Raw genomic sequence first — 21800 nt, 5'->3', positions numbered from 1 at the left:
TTGCATTCTGCCGAGTGTCAACCAGTTTAAGCCTTCCATCTCTTTCTCTCTGTGCTCATATACAGTACTTTAATGTGTTTAATGAGTGATACTGCATTTAAATGTGTTTTTTGAGCCGTAAATTTAATTCTATTGATGGTTCCTTGATGAAATGAATTACTGCTGGTTTTAAAATCACATTTATTACCACATTTGTAAAGATCGTTGATGGGTTGAACATGGCTCATAACGCCACCCAGTGTTTAAAACCATCACAGACCTGTCAGGGCCAATGCTTACATGGTGCATTTACTTATATTTGATCAGCAACAACCAATGGGGAAACCCCAACTCTAGGCTGGCTGACCAATGGTATAACTTAATCACTGGTCAGTCATGGACATTTGCATTTCTAGGGCTGCCATGCTGTTGAAGTCCAACAAAAAATTAGCATTAAAGTTATGGAACCTCTTCTCTACATCCATAGAAACAAAACAAAAAAACACAAACTATCAAGATCCATCACACTGTCATTAATTTTGATCAAACAGATGATTTCACCAGGTTCTAGTGTTTGATTATATGGTGATCTGCCAGCCCCCACTTTACTTAGCATTAGGAGAAAGTATATTCTATACTACTATATTACTATACTACTATTCTGTACTATTACACTAGTGTTTTGTTCACAGAGATCAGGCAGATCTACAATTCACAGATGTCATGTTTTAGTCCATTATGTTCTGGACCCATTTCATTTGTTTTCATTTATTTCCAAATACTTGAATTTTATATACCAAATCATAACATACATTATCTCAAGGCATGTGTGAAAAGAAAAACATTCAGTGAGCAGCAGTTCTGCAAACAGAAATGCTGATCTGAATCTGACAGTAAGGCTATGGTAACTCAGATAACTGCGATAACCGCTCATTACAATGGTGCCATGCAGAAAGGCATCTCAGAATTCAGCACATGTCAAACCTTGAGGCAGATGGTCTTTAACAGCAGAGGAGTGTGTGGGATGGTCAGGCAAGAGCAGAATCCAGAGGCTGCAACAGGTTCACTTCATTATTTATCTATTTATTAATTCATTGAGGACTGGAAAAAAACGGGTCTGCTTAACCAAGATTTCATTTGAGTCACACATATTAGCATCAACATCATGAATCCAAGGAGCCAACCTGCCTTAAAGGGATAGTTCACTGAAAAATGAAAATGCACTCATTATCTACTCACCACTATGCCGATGAAGGGGTGGGTGAAGCGTTTGAGTCAACAAAACACTTCTGGAGTTTCGGCGGTAAAAAGCATTGCAGCCAAATCCAATATGATTGAAGTCACTGGGGACCACTTCTTCAAATGTAAAAAAACAACAGAAAAAAATCATAAAATGCTTTCATACTGCTCCTGTGATGTGAACTTCAGTGTCCTCCTCAGCAGTGGTTTTCAAATTTTTTCTGCCCAAGGCACACCGCAGGGCAAGCAAAACTCCCAAGGGACACCTGTATTCTTATTAATGTAAATTTCTTGTAATCATCCATTTTTACCTGCGTTTCTCTTTTTTAAGATTCTCTCCTTCACACTGGCTGTCAAATCAAGGTCTTCAATGTGTAACACACTAATAATTCAAACCCTCTGACAAGTCTGCCAAAGGCAAAAATTAGGCTTCCAAGTATTTTTTAGGGTAAAGAATTTACCTTTTTGATTTAATAAATTAACTAACTTTTTTATATCAGGGCTCAAGACTAACGATTAACATTGGTTGCACTGGTTTGCTTTTTTCATTTAGGTGCACCGGCACATTTTGGCGCCGCAGTAATACACCTCCAATACAACTCCATTCAACAGAAACAACAGAAAAGTTCAATAGTCTTCCAATAAGACTTCAGAGGACAGGATCATGACAACAGCATGGCCGGGCTAAAGCTACATGAGCAATAGCCCATTTGTCCTCTTTGGCTGAGCTGTCCCACTGGAGGAAAATGTTTTATTTTGGCTGTAGTGGGTCCATAAATAAATGCAGGTGTCTATGCCTCCTGTTATGTCATACAGCAGCATCCACATGTTGACAAGTGAGGACTGGGGGTGAGTCATTTAAAGGTTCAGTGTGTAAGATTTAGTGGTATCTAGTGGCGGAGTTGTATATTGCATGTTGAGAACCTGTGGTAGCCTTCAGTTGTCAGTTTGTCCATTTTGGGCTACTGTAAAAAACATGGTGGCCTCCGCAGAGAGGACCCCCTCCTGGTGTAAATATTATTTAAATATAATGGGCCCATTCTAGGGTCAAGAAAACAACAATTTGTACAATTTAGATGAAACACACAAGTGAAAACATCTCTATGGTTATTTTATATTCAATTTCTGCCAATAGATCATTTCATCTAAATCTTACACACTTAACCTTTAAAGGAAAGATTAACAACAAATTCTCTGTGAGTAATCTCCACATATGCCGCTGAACAATACACAGGTTCTCATGTTTGTATTACATCTTAGTATTTTTTTTTTCCATTTTCTACATTCTTCTCATGAACTGAAAACTGTTCACATTGAAGGGAACTTTGAATGAAAATTATTACTAAAAAAGCTCTATATTTCAAAAAGAATTTGAGATGAATCATCAGAATGTGCTGCTCTTTGATTATGACTGGTCAAATATCCAAATGGTTTATTCACCTAAACTCGTTCCTGATGAAACAGTGCAGCGGTCCTTTGTGTCCTCTCTCAGATCTCCTGTCCTGGCTGTGGTAGTCTATAAATAGCTCTCTACAGTCTTCAAAGAGTAGGTGACCTTTGGGTGCAGGACAGGATGTGACCTGATAAATACATACAGTATATACAGAAGTAGCACTTGTAAGATAAAGTGTCTTTTTCCATGGCGAAGATGAGTTGGCATGGTTGGGTGGATGAAAAAACATATTTTTCAAAGAGGGGACAAAAGTAGATTTTGATGATGAAAAATTTAACAATTTATTGTTGACAAAAGATGATATGAAAATGCATTTACACATAAACATATGTCATATATCATATATCCCCTCCTGCTTGGCACCTGAATCCTCTTCCCTGCTGCAGCTTTGGAGACAACAGCACTAAAAACCGAACACTCAGGTGAGGCCTACTCTTTTTGCACAATTGTAGTTCACATTTGAAACATTACATACTTCTTATGATGACAGAGAAATGTACCCTGATGACAACAGCAACAACCTCTGAGCTACCAACCAACTGTAGAGTTCATGCTCAACATGGATTAAAAGATGAATCTCACAGTCGATGTGCATCTTTTGCTGTTTTTGTGGTGTTGGCTCTTTTCTTAGCCATTGGCCAGGCCCATTACCCACTTTAAAACATTGATCACCTCCACACATAGAGATAGTCCATCAAAAAAAGTTCCCAGTGACAGTGGTTGGATAATCTTGGCGTTATCCAAGCACTGTCACTGGGCGTTAAAGAAATACAACAAGCAAATGCACTTTTTCTCGTATGGAAGAAAGATAGTGTGTGCAACAGAGCTGACCCAGCACAGTGGAGAATTGCTATCACAATATTAATTGCAATCGTGTTATTATTTATGCCTGCATGTCTCCAGCTCTCAAAATGTCCTGTGTGGAAAAAAAGATTTCTCTTTGTAAGATTCAACCTATTATGTGTAGGAAATTTCATAATACTTCCAGTTTAATATTTTTCTTCTTTGAAATCATGCAGACGTTGTTGAATGTTACAACATTGTCAAATATATTTTGTAGAAGATCCAATGTTCTGTAATCAAACTTTATGTATTCAATTTTACCTACGTCAACGATTCAGAGCCCCATGTCAGCCTTTTCACCTCAGCTGTAACACTGGTTCAAACTGAAAGATAATCAGAAATCCATGGAACAAATGATGGGATAATAAGAGATGCCTCTGCAGCAGATAAAGGCATTCACATTATTAACTCCAAGGAAGTTGTGTTTTTGGACATTTTTTTTCACTTTCTTTAACATAGATATAGATAGGGTTTAGAGAACAATCCATGAATCTTGATTTTAAAAATCCAGATTTAATCTTTACTAGTGATTACATATGAAACACTGCTGCATGATACTACAGGTACAGTTGGTTGAATGCTCACTGAGCCCGGTCATGAAACACATCAAGCTCTCACGTGACTTAAAGACATGAGAAGAGTATATTTTCTAAACACAATGACCAGAAGTGTAACAGCAACAAAATGATAAATTGGTTAATGCAACCTATATAAATAAAACACATTAACTGGCCCAATGAGCTTTAACTAAAGCACTTCATGTGCCTTGTTTCAAAAGGTTTTATATTGTTACTGATCTGGAAAAGTTACAAAGAGCAGTGAGTGACCATAGTGAATACTTTCCCTTTTTCTAGTAATTTACTACTGTCACTGATCCTGTCCCCAGTGAACAGTTAATTACCACCACCTACTGACTCATCAGGGGCATAACACAACTCAATACAAAGCAAGAAATCACAATTTAGTGGAGATCAGGGGCAGGTTCTCGGCTTATTCCCTATAAGGTTTATCTTCACTGCTGACTGTACCTTTCAGAAACCATGACCTCTCAGCAGTTATTTAAGAAATGACTGATTGTTACATAACACCACTAGTTTGTGGAATCTAAATTGAAGGATGTAATTTCATTAGTTTCCCTGTTGGAAGAAAAACTGCAAACAAATCACATCTGGCTCTCATCGTTAAATCTTGTAAGAATATAACTCAAAATGCTCGTCCTCATAGCTGAACAACAAAATAGGCATTCTTCCAAAATGGACATATGATCCAAAGCAGGGGTTCCAAAACGTTTCAACCCTAACCCCTAAACAGACAGACTCCAGTGAATGAAATGATACAGCACCTGTCAGTGTCTGTAGCAATAAATTCCCCTGCTGCGGTCTCTAATGTGGCATAAATATTAAACAAGTGGTCACCATTTACTTCAATTGTATTTGATTCAGCTGCTACACTGTTTACCCCTGAAACTCCAGAAGTGTTTTGTGGACTCAAACCGTTCACCCACCCCTCTATCGACACAGGGGTGAGTAGATAATGACTGAATTTACATTTTTGGGTGAACTATCCTTTAAGCAATTAAACCTACTTGGTTAATGTTGATAGAGGGTTGTGGCCATAGCAACAAAAAAAACGTTGGCCAACTCTCACCCGATGACCCAAACCATACCACCTGACTACCTTCGTACAGTGTGAGTCATACCAGCATTTAAATCAGTGCAAGATCAATTCATTTTAGAGGAATTACAGCAATTCGTGAATGTGGTCTCAGGGGTGAAGGACCTGTGCCGAGTCTGCCGACCATTACTAATTCGTGCATACAAATCATTTTTCCAGTTTGGTGAACTTGTCTGGCACCACTAGCAAATCTTCTCAGCTGTGACCTCTGTGGGAATGGATAATAGCTGTATTGCACCATCCACTTTATTAGAACCATGCTATACCAGAGAATGAACTGCAGACAGCGATGGCACGAGTCTGTGGTACAAATGTGTCTCCTGAATAAGTAGCTAGCAGAAATGATGTTCCCTGCTTAGTGTCCTAGCGGTTAGCTTGCCATCTACAGTCGTTTAAAATCACTTCATTGACCACTTCCTGGTGCTAGTTAAGATGAATAGATTACGAGGTTGCTCGTGTGGGAAGTGTAACTTTAGGTTCTTTAAGCATTCAAACAAATGGCTATCAATGACGTCATATTGATGGTGATGACACTCTGAAAAAGACATGTAGGATACAGTACAAATACACTTCAAGCATGGAAGGTTTGGGATTAAGAAAATACTATACCCTTAATCAGTTTTCCAAATCCACATGCTTCATCAACATATCTGATATGACACTGGAACACTGAGATTCTGTGGTCTGACGAGACAGAAATCAGGTATTTTTCGAAAATGGTGACAGCAGTCTCTGTATCCATAATAATATTAAATACATACAGATACGATAAAAACAATACTAGATGGTTCAGAATTATTTCAGAATTTCACAGGCTGGTGTCAGCTGTCTTCATCTTATGAGTGCTGACAGAGTTGGGTAGAGTTGCAGTGTCAGGCTGGCCGTCCCTGCAGAAGAACACAGCAGGGTTTTTACAGGCCCACATTGCCACCTCTCCTCCCTTTCCAGGACTTGAACTGGAGAGCCGGCTGTTATTATTCATCCCAACGCGACTTACGTAGCGGTCCCTAATCCTTTCCGCTTGATTAAGCCGAATCTCACGGTTCTGGGTTTGGCCGGAGAGGTACGTAGCAATATTTCTGGTCCGATAACCCTCCTCTCTGCTCCGTCCCAGTAACATAGATATATTTGGGTTCCGCAGGGCGTAGATCAAAGGATTGATGGCTCCATTTGCCCAGGCCAGCCAGATGGCCACTGTGTCCATTGTAGGGTTGAATTTGTAGTCTCCCATTGCTGTAACCAACCCCATTAAACAATATGGCCCCCAACAAAAAATGATGAAAACAATCATAATGAGAACTGTGGTGGCTGTTCTCATTTCACTATAAAATCGTAATAAGTAAGCATATGTGGTCACTGGCCTGACTCGGATCTCGGAGAGGCGCACTGTCTTACAGATATTATAATGACAAAAACACATAAGGGAGAAGGGCAGTAAATAACAAACAACAATCAGGCAGATACTATAAGTCGTCCCCATGCGTGAGGTCCCAGAGTGGAACACATACATACAATGGTAGAACCCTCGCTTATGGATTTCTGTAGGTGTCCTTACTAGTAGATACCAAGGTAAAGAGAAAATGACAGCAGTTACCCACACAGCTATCAACAACTGAGTTGCTTTCTGGCGCCCTATTTTAGCCTGTGGCTGTCTAACTATGGCGTAGTACCTGTCAAAGGAAATCAAAGTCATAGTCAGGGTGGAAATGATACCAAAGCAGGTATTGAAAAAGCCATTGGCCACACAGAAATGATCCCCGAACATCCAGATGCCGTCCTTACTGAAGAGCATTACAAAGGAGAAAGGCAGACACAGAACAGCTGTGAGGAAGTCGGACAGAGACAGCGACATGATGAAGGCGTTGGTCACCGTTCGAAGTTGCCTGTGTTTGATGATGACGATGACGACTGCAGAGTTACCGAGGCAAGAGAGGAGGAAGATGGAGAGGAGCACCAGGGCCTGAGCTGCCACTGTGATGCCATGCAGGACAGAGTTGCCCTCAGTGGTACTCAGCAGTGCTGGGGTCGATGCCTGGTGGGTTTGACCGAGCTCGCTCCCTCTTTCGTCTCTAAAGGCTGTGGTTCCCACTGTGGTCTCTGCGGTGGCTGTCACTAGGCTGGTCACTATGGAAACAACCCTAAAGAACCATAAAAGAATGAGAAATAATTGTGCAATCAGCAAAGTCTGGGCACAATATGTTTCCACAACTGCCAACATGCCTCAAATCCCAAAAGTTAAACACTTTCATTAGGGCTGGGTGTCGTTTTAAATACTAGTGTGATGCAGTGCAAGAGTTTATCTAAGGTCCAGTGGCATAACTAATAAATAAAAAGAAATAAAATATGAATATATAATAACTATTATTAAAATAATAAATCACCTGATCAAACTGTGTGGCAAGCTTCTGGTAACTGAGTTTCACAAAACACGCTATCTCAACAGTATCAAGGTTTGACACCTGGTTCTACACTATGAACTTTTTTTTTAATATTTCAAAACTTTCAATCAGAGTAGCCTGGTGGTTTTTTGTGTTTGACCAATAAGATGCAAGTTATGTATTTGTCCAGCTGATTTATTATTTTCTAGAAACAGCGACTTACAGGAGCAGTTACCATTTTTCACATTATCAATGAGCGAACCAAGGTCGCCAGTGTGTTGTCAATTTGTTTATTGTATATTTGCTGACTTTTTTTAATAGAGTGCAATGAAAAAAGTTGTCTTTCCTTTTGAATGAATGAAACAAAATTTTACAATCACAATTACTACCAGCAAAATTAACTACGTCACTCAAACATTATATTGTTGGAGGTGAAGACAAGAAATCTTTCCTCCTCTTTTGCTTTTTCTATTGTTTAATGCTGTCTCATCTTCCTGCAAATGTTCCGAAAGTCAAAAGATCCAAAGCAAAATTTGAGAATGGTAATTTTCATCTGGACCGAGACCAGTCAGCTCCAGAAAATGGTGAGGATGATGGAGGTGCCGGTGAGCAGGTGCCCCTTTGTTGCAATACAATCATAACTTGCTTCTCTCTACTTTAACCAGCTGTAATTTCTCAGACGGCTGGATGGGTGATTGGACTGTGTGAATTACCTCGGCACAACAGGCGAGGGAGTCACCAGCTGGTCGGTGAAGCTCGGCCTGGAGTCTTCCGCTGTGAAGTTGCTCCCCCACAGGGCCGTGCTAACAGGCGACTCCATCGATAAATCGATAATGTGCAAAAACAACACAACAAAACTCATCCCCGATCTCACATGCGTCCAGGCAGAATACTGTCTGTCAGTTTTGGTTTCATGGATTCACACGTAGCTGCTGACTCCTCCTCATCCATTTTTGATTTTGTCCATATCAACAGAAAACACGGAAAGACAGGAGCAAGTCTGTGTTAAAAGTCAAAGACGGACTTATTAGGTTGGTTTGAAATCTGTCATTGTGTGATAGCAGTTTAGAATTGTGGTAGATCAAAGTATACAGTGTGATGTCTGACACTTTTTAGAATGATGTATATCAATACTCTACACTATTGTTGAACTTGATGTTGTATTAGCTGCTGGCTGCTCATTTTCTCTGTGCCACATTATAAATGGCCCCAGGAGCTTTTCATAAAAAACACATGGGTTCTGATTAAGCAAATGTTTCACATGAATTCAATGCGATAAATAGAGTTTACAACAACAACAGGCTTCCATCAGATTCTCTTTACAGGTGGAATAACCTGATGTGTGCTTTGCATCTCAAGTCTCTTGCTGGAAATATATTTATAATTCCATAAACGTTTACTTTGAGATTAAAATGAATCACCTTCAGCAGTTATTAGTCTGATGCAATGTGTAATGCAGAAACACTGAGCTAGTTAGGAATATCATCTATTTCATGTGAAGCCTAATGCCAGGCTAAAGTTTTTTAAAATAGAAAAATAGCCATGTAGACCCTCAGTTCAACGGCTCACCCGGACGTTGTGTTAACTGATTACATTTGGTGACAATGTAAGGTTTTACTAAAGCATGCCAAATCTAAAATGCCCGCCATTATTTCTATGTCGTCTCCACGCACACACAAACTGCGCCTCGGTCTCTCTGTTTTCCTGACGGTGCCTGAACGTCTCAGGCACACAGCGGTCTGTGTATCCAGGAAAAGAAAAAAAACAACGACGCGTTCACGCACAACTCCGTCAGTGTCGCTGCTGAATGTCGGGACCCGTGCAGTCCTGCAGGAGAAGAGAAGACGGTCAGTCCGTCGGTTGTCCCTCAGCCCATCAACGCCGCCGGAAGAGGAGAGAGAAGAAACACACACTCACACACACACACACACACGCACGCACGCACACACCGTCGGAGAGCTGCTCCTGCCGCCCTGTTGCTCTCTCCCGGAGAAAAAGAGAAGCAGCCTCGTGTTGTTTCTCCTCCTTCTCCTCAGAGCCTCCGTCAGGGAGCGGACCTCTGCAGATCACTGGCCCCAGATGTGGAGCAGACTGTGCATCTCTTCTTGACACTACGATCCCCCCCCCCTCAGTAGCCACGCCCTCCACATGAACGTGCTTCACAGCTTCGTCTGACGTTTAATACAGTTACCATGGTAACTGGTGATAGATTTTTTTTTCTTTTTCATCCGTGTCCCTGTAATATGGCAGACAGTGAGATACAGTGTATGTGGAGGCAGCTGAAGCAAGAACAGTGTTCACAGTGAATAAATCAGAGTGCACCTCACTGACTGTACACATGCGACTGTTTGGTGATTCCATCGGTGGAACAAACCCAGGATGTGTTTACATTACCTCTCTGAACCTAACACTGACTGTCCACATAACCTGCACTGTGAATTAGGATCAGTTATAAGCATCCATATCAGGATGTAGTATTGTCACATTTTAGAATTGCTATATTTAATGGTCCAATGTGTAAGATTTAGGCGAAAGGGAACTATTGGCAGAAATTTAATGTAGAATAATCCTCATGATGTTTTCACTAGTTCGTTTCATCTAAATTGTATGAATTGTAGTCTTCTTTACCCCAGAAAAGACCCTTTATATTTAAATACTTTATATTTACATCGAGGGGACCCTCTCTACGGAGGCCGCCATGTTTTTTACATTAGTCCAGACTGAACAAACTAAACACCTTTTGAGTTTTTATGACAATTAAAGACTACCACAGTTTCTTTTTCATGTTTGGAAGGAGAAGGTGAGGTGAGGGGTGTTCAGCTCCAACATGCAATTTCAGTACTAGATATCACAAAATTCTACACACTGTACCTTTAACTTTGATATGCAAGATTGCACCCACTCCTTAATATATGTCCCCTAAACATGCCTGATTCATGTCATTACGATCGATGGATTATTGTAGATTATGTAGTAATTATTGTTAAAGAAAGTGAAAACATATTCCTAAAATTGCACCCCGCTCCGAATCCACACAAAATTTAATGGGTTCTCTCAATACATTACATTTCATTTAGCTGACACTTTAATCCAAAGCAATTTACAATAAGTGCATCAACCATGAGGGTACAAGGCAGAAGATGTGTAAACTTTCCGCTGTGCTGATGTCAGTGGGGAGCTCCTTCCACCTTTTTGGAGCCAGGACAGCAAACAGTTGTGAGTGATTAGGTGTCCCTTACAGTGAGGGAGCAGCAAGCCGATTGGTCGATGCAGAGTGGAGTGGACGGGCTGGGGTGGAAGGTTTGACCATGTCCCGGATGTAGACTGGGCCTGATCCGTTCAAAGCACGATATGCAAGTACTAGTGTTTTGAAACGGATGTGGGCAGCCACTGGTAACCAGTGAAGGGAGTAGTGTGAGTGAACTTAGGAAGGTAAAAGACCAGTCGAGCTGCTGCATTCTGGATGAGCTGCAGAGGTTGGATAGCATTAGCTGGTAGACCAGCCAGGAGGGAGTTGCAGTAGTATAGGCCTGAGATGACAAGATCCTGGACTAGAACCTGTGCTGCCTTCTGAGTGAGAAGGGGACGTATTCTCCTGATTGTTGTGCAGCATGTATACACACGAGTGGGTTGTTGCAGTAATGTTGGCAGTAAGGGAGAGTTGACTCTCACAGTTTTTTCCTGATGTTAACCAAAGGATCTGCTCCAATTTGCCCCTGACAGCTCTGCTGTCTGCAAATAGATTGCAAATAGATTGCAATGCATGTATGTGTGTGTGAATGGGTGAATGGCAAAAAACTGTACTGTAAAGCACTTTTAGTGGTCATCAAGACAAGAAAATCCCCATACAGATCATTTACCATACAGATTTCTATTTGGGTTTGCACAAAATTGCAAACACTCAAACCAACTAAAAATGTTTGTATTAACAGAAAATTTGAAAAAAGCTAAATTTTGCTATGTTGAAAAAAGTGAACAATTCTGAATTACTCCCCTGATCACCAGAATTAAATGATTTCTTCCCTGACTCATGCTTAAATAGTTTATTAAACACAGATGGAAACCCTAGAAAGGTGCTCTGAGAGCCCATAACTTTGCATTACCCTGTCTCACCATTTTAAAGCAGTATATCCCGTGAATTATCTGTGTCGAGGAATTGTTGACCATCCTCACACATGACATCTATACGCCATTAGGAAAATAGAGCCAGCCTCATTCCACAGATACTCCCTTCTCTCTTCGAAGTACCCAAGGTCAGGTTATAGATAAAGGACCAACCAACAGAAAATTGTAGTGTCTATGTTGAAGGACTTTCATTTCTTATTCAGATGCCCCAAACTCCAACTCTTTCACGTATTACACCAGTGGCGAGGACACATTGTGATTTAGGAACGTATACTTACTATCCAATAGGCTATGAAAACCTACATGTAACATAGAGAGTGACAGCAATTCTAGCCATTCATGGATGTGCTGTTAGAATGGGTGACGCAGGAAGAGGAAGATATACTTGGATGCCGTGGGAGACATCTTCACTTGGGGGAAACAATTGCTCATGTTGCTCTGTTAGTGTTTGTATATTGTTGCACCTTCTGGTCTCCTTGATGCATCGAGTCTAAATCTTCTGCATAAGACATCGGCTGCTGCTGAGTTCTCCTTTCACCAGCTTCCATTTGTCTCGCCACGGTTTCATAATAAACCGAAATAGATTGACACTTCTAATAATATAATAAGAGATCTGTAACTTGATGTTTTGCTCCGCTGCTGCATATATAGCTGTGTGCAGTGCTACCTGCAGTTGTGCACCTGTAACAAGAACAAAAGTCATGAAAGTGAAAGCCATAGCTTCATAATTTTTATGATGGATTTCTTAACACGTGGAGACATCTGCAGGTCACTTTAGACAACAATATTTGGGGGAAGATGACCCAGATAGTTTCCATGTATACGTAACTAATTGATACATTTATTAATTTACATATTCATTTTTCTTTCTGTCTTAAGTATATGCTAACATTACCGTTCTGTCCTCTTGGCTTCTATTTTATTATATTTACACGATAAATTAACCTTCATCCACTCTCCGGCTTATAAACATATCAGCTTTATTTTGATGGTTTATTTTTGCCAGTGGGTTCTTTTGTTTTGGAATATTTACTTTTACTTCAGAGTTAATTGTCTCCATTTATTTCTTCATTTGTCAATTCAATGTGGGAAGCTTCACAAACAATAGAGTTTGCTGTAGCTTTATGTTTAAACAAACAATTTAGACATTTATTTGGTTTACATGTGTGTATGTATTGATCTGTCTTTCTTCTATTACCATTGTTTCACGCTATTGTGATGCTGTATCTGCTCAGTGATACATACTGTACACACTGTACACTGTTGTTTATTCCCTCATTCTTGGACAAGGGGCTCAGAAGGGTTTTGAGGAGGGGCGTTAATATTGTAATATTTTGTGTCATTGTACCGCTCTGCGATGTCCTGAAAATTGACTCAAATATGTTCGAAACTCTTCATATTCTTTGTCTACTGGTCGAAACAGAAACTCAGATCCAAGGTATATTGATTACCAAGAACTCACAAGCCAGTGAGAAAAATAACACCAATAACAACAACCCAAACACTTGATGAATATAGAAACCCCTAAACAGTCGGTTACAAAGAGACATGAAACTGTTAAGAAGAATGGTATTAACATTAGGAAGGTCATGCACCACTTGTGTACAATAAATTGTGGGGTATGGAGCTTGCATTTAAATGTGACTTTTGAATATCAACAAGTCCTGTTGTGCTGTTTAAAATATCCATTCAATCATAATTCTGGCCCCCTGAGGAATAACACAACCAGATTAGGTAGAGAACAATCTGTGATGATGGAAGTTTAGATGGAAAAAACGAATTATCGATCATACATCTAATAGATGGAACGAGCTTTTTGTTCTTTGTCACTGTGGAAACAGATTCCTAGACGTCACAACACAATATGTGCATTTAAAGCGAATCGGGCGACTTGCAGTTGAAGGTAGTAACTCTCCAGTACCATAGGTGGCGGTGTGCAATTTATCATCGATGTTTTTGCAACCCGTCAAAAATCAGAAAAGAGGTCCCGTTTGAGTTGCGTGTGTTTCCGGGGTTAGCCATGGGTGGATTGTAAGAGCGATAGAAAACAGTGTAGCAGCACCGAGGCGAGGGTATAGTGGTTCATCTTCACTGGTCCAGAATGTGTAAGTAAGACGTGTATTTAATGTGGCGTGTGTTGTCCTCTCAGAAGTATTCCACCGCGCCTAATCACAGCGGCTACTACACTAGCTCCCTGTCAACTAGCTAGCTGACTCCAATCCCACTGCTCTCTGCTCGTCCGAACCCTTCATCGGGCTATGTCTCTGAACTTGAATGAAGAGACGACTGCATTCAAACAGCGACTCGTACAATGTAACTGTGGTTGTTTCGGTCTCGAGCTAACGTGGCGTTTCTCTCCAGAAAGCTCACGGTGTGAAATGCTGTTGCACAGATAAGAATAATAGGAATGCCTGTACAATGACATTATAGAGCCCCTCCACAGTGCAAACATATGAGAACAGCAAACATGAGTACAAGATGTCCCCTGTGTTTACATTACATGACACCGGAACCAAACGAGAGTTGTCACAGTGTGAATTCTAGTAGATAAATGATACACATGAATGTTGAGCCCCAACTGCTTGATTCCACCAACGTCACTAAATCAACTCATTTGTGTCCATAATTTAAAAACCTGTTACAAAGTGCTTGTGCTGTCAAACTGTTGGCTGCTGTCTAAGTTGTGTGTGTGTGTGTGTGCGTGTGTGTCCTTGCAGCTGTGGCCATGAGCTCGACGTGTCCAGGCCTGTACTGTGGCAGGATGATGGTCAATGGATCAGTGGAGGGAGACTGTGGTGTGAGTATTAAACACCATGCGTCTGACTGCTACATCTGTGCGGCATCGTCCGTCATCCATCAGCGCTATGAAAGAGATGGCTGAGACCCAGTTTAGACCTGATATTAACACACGTCCTGAGTGATCTGATCACCAGCGTTCATTTTAGGTCTGAACGCACCCAAAAGCGTCCTCGATGTGTCCTGACTTCTGATCGCCCACATCAGGGTTTTTCCTGCATAAAGAATTGTGATGCGGCCGCCTCCATCAAATGTCATGTCACCTCCCGACAAAACTCTAGTGCAGTGGAAACCACTTATGGTGATCACGTTTTTATTACTATAAAATGATTGTATAGCTTCTGTATGATAGACCCAGAAATCGAGGGAAAGGAATCAGTGCCACACACACTGACTCCTCTGTTCACTTGTCTCTCTCACACCGACATGCAGACACACACACACACACACATACACACACACACACACACACACACACACACATAGTCATAGCCATCGCACACGTGTAAACTCAGACTGGGTGAAAACAACAGAATTTGTAAACTTAGACAATGTATGGCGGAGAGCGCTCGGTTGGCAGTGTGAGTGGGTCCCTAGTTGTCTGCCCTGGGCTTGGCAGTGCTATGGCCGGGCTTTGCACACTCTGGTTCAGGCAATGGAGCTGTCCGGGGTCATTGGGTTGATGCCCTGGGCCTGGTACACCTACCTGGTTCAGCCTCTCCTGACCCCCTCTCTCTCCCCCTCACTTTTGAATTGTTCTCGTTTTTTTTTTCTTCAGCACTATTACATGTATTGTACTCCTAAAATGGTTTGCCTATAGTTGTATATTTGCCATATAAGCCAAAGTCTTGTCTTGCTGAAAATTGTTGGGTTAAAATTTTTTTGGGTGCTTTGAAACTCACTATATCTTCACACTGAATTGATTTATATAGTACTTTAATGAAAATGAAAAAATACCTTACACCTGTATGTCAGGTGCATGTAGCCCATTCATGAAAAATACTCATACTTATAATTTTATTATTTGGAGTAAATCCTTGCCATCAATAAACTGGAAATCTCAGATTGTTTTTTCCCTGTAAGTGTGGGTTAACAGTGAAGGCATGAAATCAAACACTAACAGAAACCAGCTCTTATCACAGTGAGGATGTACAAATATTCACAAAAAACCTATTTTGAAAGTATAAGAAATGTTTTTTTAAATCCGCAATCACTATTACAATTCGTTAACAAAGAGCAGTAATCCAATCACAGCCACAACAAGAAACCATGAACACAAGCGGCTGTGTGAAAGCAAGCAGCAGGTCACGTGGGCGACTTTGTCTCACACTCGCTCAAGATGGCTGACTCAACTGTGAGAATTGAGTGTGTGAGAAACTAAAGGAGTTGATGGCGTTGCTCCTGCTACCATGCTATCTCTGCACCAAGGGTGTTTGTGAATACATTATACAAATGTGTATTGTGTTTAGCAAAATGAGGAGAGAGAAGCATGCACTCTAATCCCAGTCACTGTGGTGAGACACATTAAACTGTTCTATTTTACCACACAGTAGCACAGCAGGCCTGATGCTGGTCTTCTAACTGGGGAAATTACAATTCACATGCTTTTCTTATGTTGAGGGCATAAGCAGTCAAGGATGTGGCGGTGCACAGTTCTAATCCCAGCCGTCTGTGTGTCTCGTGCCAGGTGTGTCCTCGCGGAGAGCGATCCAACCTACAGAAGGTGTGTGAACGCTGCACTGATTCGCCCGAGCTCTACGACTGGCTCTATCTGGGATTCATGGCCATGTTGCCTCTGGTGCTGCATTGGTTCTTCATTGAGTGGTACTCTGGAAAAAAGAGGTGGGGTCATGCACAATATGACACATACACACACACACACACACACATTGACTATAACCTCAACACACAAGATCATTCACATTCACTAGGCGTGTGCATGTAAACTTCTCTGCATTTGTTTGCTTATATTAAAAAAATATGTCAAATGAGGAACTCCAATGAAGAAAAGTAAGAGTAGGGATTGCTTGTGATTCATTATCCATGTTGCATGAACCGATTGGGTAATATGATAAATGAGTGATGAATCGTAAAGTTCGCCCTGTGACTGACGACCAGATCAGGAAGTTAACTCGGTTGTCTGTGTTTACACCAAGAGTAGGGCGGATGTTGGAGAAAGCAAAATGGATGTGTTTTGAGACAAAGCATATCAGTGTAGAAGTACGTGTGGATGTGTGTGAGCGGCAACAGTGTAACTTTTGGAGCAAACTTCTGTGGTTTAAATAAAGTGATCAGTCTCCGATAAAACACGGTATGTCATTTTTTATTGTCGGAATCCATCATCTTGCTTTTGCCTTGACCTCACTGACTTCATATTTTTACGCCAATTTAAATGTATCTGCAGTTTTGGATAAAATATACTTGGGCGGCTGTGGCTGAGGGGCAGAACGGTCATCCTCTAACCAGAAGGTCGGCAGTTCAAATCCCAGTCTTCCCCATCTGCTTGCTGAAATGTCCTTGGGCAAGATGTTGAACATTGAATTGCCCCTCATGGAAAATAAAGTGCTGCTAATAGATGCAGTGTATGAATGTGTGTTAAAACTGTAATGCAAAGTGCTTTGAGTGGTCATCAAGACTAGAAAAGCTCAATATAAATACAAACAGTTTTTACCATATGCTATATTATATAACATTAATCAGTGAGGTTATTTTGCGTAGTTCCTGAAAGAATTTAGTTTGCTCTTATTGATGATATCACTTAAATCAGTGGAGTGGCTTTGTTTTGTGGTTCTGCTGCGTCTTTCCTCAACACAGCAGTAAAACACGGGCCAACCCATGACTCATTGCATACAGTAGACTGTGTTTACAATTTGAGCTTACTGCTGCTCTACATGTTCCAAAACACGTCTCATTTACTTTGTTCTCTTTGTTGCTGGAATACTAACTCTCCACACGTTGTGTTTGTAGTCTGCAGTGTAAAACTCTGTGTTTGTGTGTTTAGCTCCAGTGCTCTACTACAGCACATCACAGCCATGTTGGAGTGCAGCGTGTCGGCCCTGGTCACTCTGCTGGTCACCGAGCCGGTGGGGATACTCAGTATCCGCTCCTGTGGCGTCCAGATGCTGTCAGACTGGTACACCATGCTATACAACCCCAGCCCAGACTATATCAACACCATACACTGCACCCAGGAGGCCGTCTACCCACTGTAAGTGCCGATGCTTGGGTCGTTTTGAAAAAATAGTTTATTATGCAGTTGAAGACAAAAAATGGAACACATACTCAAAAAGATTTTGAGACTGTATTTAGATGTTGCAAAGTAAATGAACGTCCCTCATGCTGGCCGCAGGAGATCGTTGTTCATATTGTAGCTTGTGATGACGTTATTACATTACGTTACTGATTGGGCAAAATGTGGTAGCAATGTGTGGTGGTGCCAGAGTATTTCTATCGTCTGCCTGTGGGGGGATTGTTGTTCACACGATCATATTCAGATCGATTGAAAATATAATCATAATAATAAATGATTTATAGATAATTCTTTTTGCAGCAGAAAGCCAAGTTTCTACATTTAGGAATATTGTGGAACAAAACAAAATCCCCATATAAAGAAAGCCACTCAAGTCAAAGTATTTCATAATACAGTATCTTGCAGGATATGAAATCTTGTTTGTTCTGTGTTGTTTGACATACGTTTTACTAATAATCATCTAATTAATAATTATTCTGGGAAAACTCAGTGTTGTCCCCAACATCAGATGCTTTTGAGACCATCCTTTGTGACGTTGTCGCTCTCTGGTTTTGTGTCCTCAGTTACACGATTGTGTTAATCTACTATGCATTCTGCCTGGTTCTGATGATGCTGCTGCGCCCTCTGCTGGTGAAGAAGATAGCTTGTGGTCTGGGCAAATCCGACCGCTTCAAAAGCATCTACGCTGCTCTCTACTTCTTCCCCATCCTGACAGTGCTACAGGCCGTGGGAGGAGGACTGCTCTGTGAGTTCATATTCCAACCTGAACAACTGTTTGAGAATTGTTTCCTTTTTTTATGTGGTTGTGACCATATTACACAGCTGTTAAAAACAAAATATTTCTTTTCATGCTCTGGTCAGTTTTTAGATTTTGGCTTATTTTGCTGACATATCTTCTTTCAGACCATTGATAGAAAACTGGAACATGTTTAGGTTGTATTTATTTCACTTTGCCTATTTGCATCTTTAGATTTAACTATATAAACAATACATGCAGTATCTTGAAAGGCTCTTCTCACAAAATGAGTTTGTTCTCACGCTCTGAGCCAGAAATATCCACATCAGTATCACTAACATTCACCAAACCCTTTAGGTTAAGTCCTGTCTTTATCCTGAGAGCTGAGTGAGGGTTCATTCTTATTTATTCACACCCTGATTCATTGAACTTTTATTCTAAAATGTCAACAAAATGTATTTCATTCAGATGTAAAAATGTATGTAAATTAGAGCATATTAGATTAGATAATGTAACATTTCCATATCTAAACATAAATACAGAGAATGTGTAATACAATAATTACTAGTTGTATAGCTTGACGTGTGTGTGTGTTTGTGTTTCAGACTATGCGTTTCCTTACATCATGCTGGTGCTGTCTCTGGTTACACTCGCTGTTTACATGTCTGCCACTGAGATTCAGGTAACCACACTCACTGCCCCTGCATGTTAGTAGTCACATTCAAAGTGTCCTCACACCTGTAAATTGAACTGATTCTAAAGTTGGTTTGCTGCAGTAGTCTGTTAGTCACACCATCTGTTCGAGAAGCTAAATATTGTGCATTGAACAGATGCTGTAAATATAAATTGATACTAATGTGAATAGATAAAATTGCAGAACTGTCTTTCTTTGTGTATGTTTATGCTCATACATTGAGCCTTTAACAGAAATGGCAAAGGGCTCAAAGGTTGGTGACCACTGATGTAATAGAACTTTTCATTGTTTTACATTTTACTTGTTATTTATTTACTATTGTGTCACTTCATCATATTATTTCTTATGAAACATTTTAAATTCACATTTTAGTTTCATTATAATAAAAATTAGTTTCAGAGAAGCTTGTGATTGTGTCACTGGCCTCACAAACAGTTTCAGACTTATAGAGCATTTGATTTGAAGTGTCCATTGGAAGCTGATCTTCAGTGTTAAGGGTTCTAACCTCTTTCCTCTGTTCATCCACCACCACAGTCTTTCAAACACCTGGTTGCTAAGAAGAAGCGTCTGGTCGTCTTGTTCAGCCACTGGCTCCTCCACGCGTACGGCATCATCTCCATCTCCCGACTGGACAAGCTGGAGCAGGACCTACCGCTGTTGGCCCTGGTGCCCGGTCCCGCCCTGTTTTACATCGCCACAGCAAAGTTCACAGAGCCCAGCCGCATCCTATCTGAGGGCGGCAACGGCCACTGAGCTGCTGCCGTCAGAAGTCCAACAGACATCAGTGTTAGTCATTAATAATCCAGTGTGTTTAAATGTCTCATTTAGTTTCACAAATGAAATATATTCCGTTTAGAATGATTGAAAGTGCAGATGCTCCCAGTGGAGAAGCAGCAACCAGTCAGTGTTTATAGTTTGTTAAAGAGCAGAACACTTGATTTATTATCAAGTTCACAACCTGCGTTTTTACTCACATGTCTTATATTTGTTTTACGTCATCCCAAAGTGTCCTGAGGTGTTTTTTTTTATCACTTTATTCAATGTTGTACATATTTTTTGTAAAATACAGATCATGATGTAAATGGTAGAGTGAAGGTGGCCTTGTCAATCACACCTCATCTGGGCCTCATGTATATAACAAAGTGCAATAGAAGTCCGCCTCAGCCAGGAGACACCGAGTCTCATTGAACCATCACGTTACAGTGACAGAGCTGAGCATGTTCCTGTCATGACAACATCCCTGAGCATCTTTGAAAAAGCCTCCACGACTCCTCGAATGAAAATGACATGATGTTGCTCGATTTGCACAAGACACATTTATAAGGGTTCTTTTTTTTAATGTTAATGTTACTTTGTTTAATTTGAATACACTGTGTCATTTATGTTTTTGTCTTGCTCAAAACAAGAGCGCATTAAGAAGTGAGCCGGGACAGGAGATTCAGACTCAGAGGGCTGAGGTGCTGTCTGGATTGGTGGTTGAAATCATCCAAAGACAGACAGGGATTCGATTAGAAATGGAGCTCCACCCTTGGTCTAACATGTGGATGAAGCTACTGGACCATGAATGACAGAAAAATGTGTTAGAAGTCTGAAGTTCAGACACTTGGCTGCAGGAGACATTAAGTAAGAAAATTCCCTGAGGTCACTGAAGAGTATAGTAGGTGCTACATCTTAGTGTCTTTTTTCAAAGGTTGTTAGGGATTTATCTCATTAACAAACATTACAATATTCAAAAGGCACACACTTGTGTTAGTTGGGGGGGGGGGGCATGTTAATAGTGCACCTGGTTTATATTAAGTGAACTTCCTTGTATTTGTGTATAGAAGCACCTGCCTGGGTTTTTGTTCATTTTGTCCTTTTGTACCGAGCCAAGCTGCGATCCTTAAAATGGTCTTTGTGTTTCTCAGTTGAAGCTGCTAATGTTGTGTATATGTATATGATTGTAAATATGAGAACGCTTGTAAATATCAGTATATTTGTGTTCAGTGGGATTTGCTTCATGCACACAAGCTCCATTTGCAAAGAAATGTCTGTGGGTAATAATAAAGTCTGAATAACTTCTGACACCACATGTTCTGTTGAGTGAACCCTGTACTCAGGGACGTATGACTCATAAACACATACCTGCTGCCAGGGAGGTGTTTATTCGCTTCAGACTGCAGACATGCCTCCTGCTAATCTAATCCAGCTCCAGTCAACACAATCTGCAGAGCAAGCATGCAGGGGCAAGAAAAACCGTGAACACATTCGGTTCAAGTGACAGCATGGGGGGGGGGGGTTATTCAGATTGAATACAATTTAAGTTTACTTGTACAGTCCTTATTTACAGATCACAGTTTTCGTCATATGGCTTAACAATCAGTACAAGGTGCAACATACCTAACGCTTGACTAGAGTGAGGAAAACCACAGAAGAACAGGGGGGGAAACGCAGAAAGCTCAGGGAGAGTCACAAGTGAGGGAACCCTCTCTCAGGATGGACACAAGTGCATGTCAGCATTTTATTATAATAGACAGACACGTAGTGATGCAAGCAGCATGGCTGTGGGGACAGCCTTGGATCACATGAATGCAAATAATATTCAAATAAAATATGCAAAAAAAACACACATGCAAAAACTCAGTGACACCCAA

General features: G+C 40.8%; 2 protein-coding genes across 2 annotated transcripts; one reads left to right on the top strand and one right to left on the bottom strand.

Annotated features, from left to right (window-relative positions):
- Positions 1–5420: 5420 nt before the first annotated feature.
- LOC109627843 (G-protein coupled receptor 135) lies at positions 5421–9689 on the bottom strand. The gene is made up of 3 exons (XM_020084661.2): positions 9516–9689; positions 8280–9393; positions 5421–7326 (listed from the first exon to the last, which is right to left on the bottom strand). Exons 2-3 carry the CDS (start codon positions 8426–8428, stop codon positions 5997–5999), a joined length of 1479 nt encoding a protein of 492 aa, XP_019940220.1. The 5' UTR covers positions 8429–9393; positions 9516–9689; the 3' UTR covers positions 5421–5996.
- A 3967-nt stretch (positions 9690–13656) lies between these two features.
- Positions 13657–21231, top strand: jkamp (jnk1/mapk8 associated membrane protein). The gene is made up of 7 exons (XM_020085141.2): positions 13657–13796; positions 14409–14488; positions 16175–16329; positions 17489–17695; positions 18301–18482; positions 19079–19155; positions 19702–21231. The coding sequence occupies exons 1-7, from the start codon at positions 13793–13795 to the stop codon at positions 19918–19920; spliced, it is 924 nt and encodes a 307-aa protein (XP_019940700.1). The 5' UTR covers positions 13657–13792; the 3' UTR covers positions 19921–21231.
- Positions 21232–21800: the final 569 nt, after the last annotated feature.

This window comes from Paralichthys olivaceus, chromosome 12 (assembly GCF_024713975.1).
Source record: "Paralichthys olivaceus isolate ysfri-2021 chromosome 12, ASM2471397v2, whole genome shotgun sequence".
NCBI classification, from domain to species: Eukaryota; Metazoa; Chordata; class Actinopteri; order Pleuronectiformes; family Paralichthyidae; genus Paralichthys; species Paralichthys olivaceus.
This window is presented reverse-complemented; position numbering and strand designations above follow the sequence as displayed.

What these genes read in the sequence shown, in the direction of transcription:
- LOC109627843 (XM_020084661.2), bottom strand. Translation starts at nt 8,428, where the DNA reads ATGAGTTTTGTTGTGTTGTTTTTGCACATTATCGATTTATCGATGGAG. An exon ending in CCCTCGCCTGTTGTGCCGAG is followed by an intron (nt 7,327 to 8,279) that starts GTAATTCACACA and finishes ATGGTTCTTTAG; the next exon opens with GGTTGTTTCCATAGTGACCA.
- jkamp (XM_020085141.2), top strand. An exon ending in CAGTGGAGGGAGACTGTGGT is followed by an intron (nt 14,489 to 16,174) that starts GTGAGTATTAAA and finishes GTCTCGTGCCAG; the next exon opens with GTGTGTCCTCGCGGAGAGCG. An exon ending in CGTGGGAGGAGGACTGCTCT is followed by an intron (nt 18,483 to 19,078) that starts GTGAGTTCATAT and finishes TTTGTGTTTCAG; the next exon opens with ACTATGCGTTTCCTTACATC.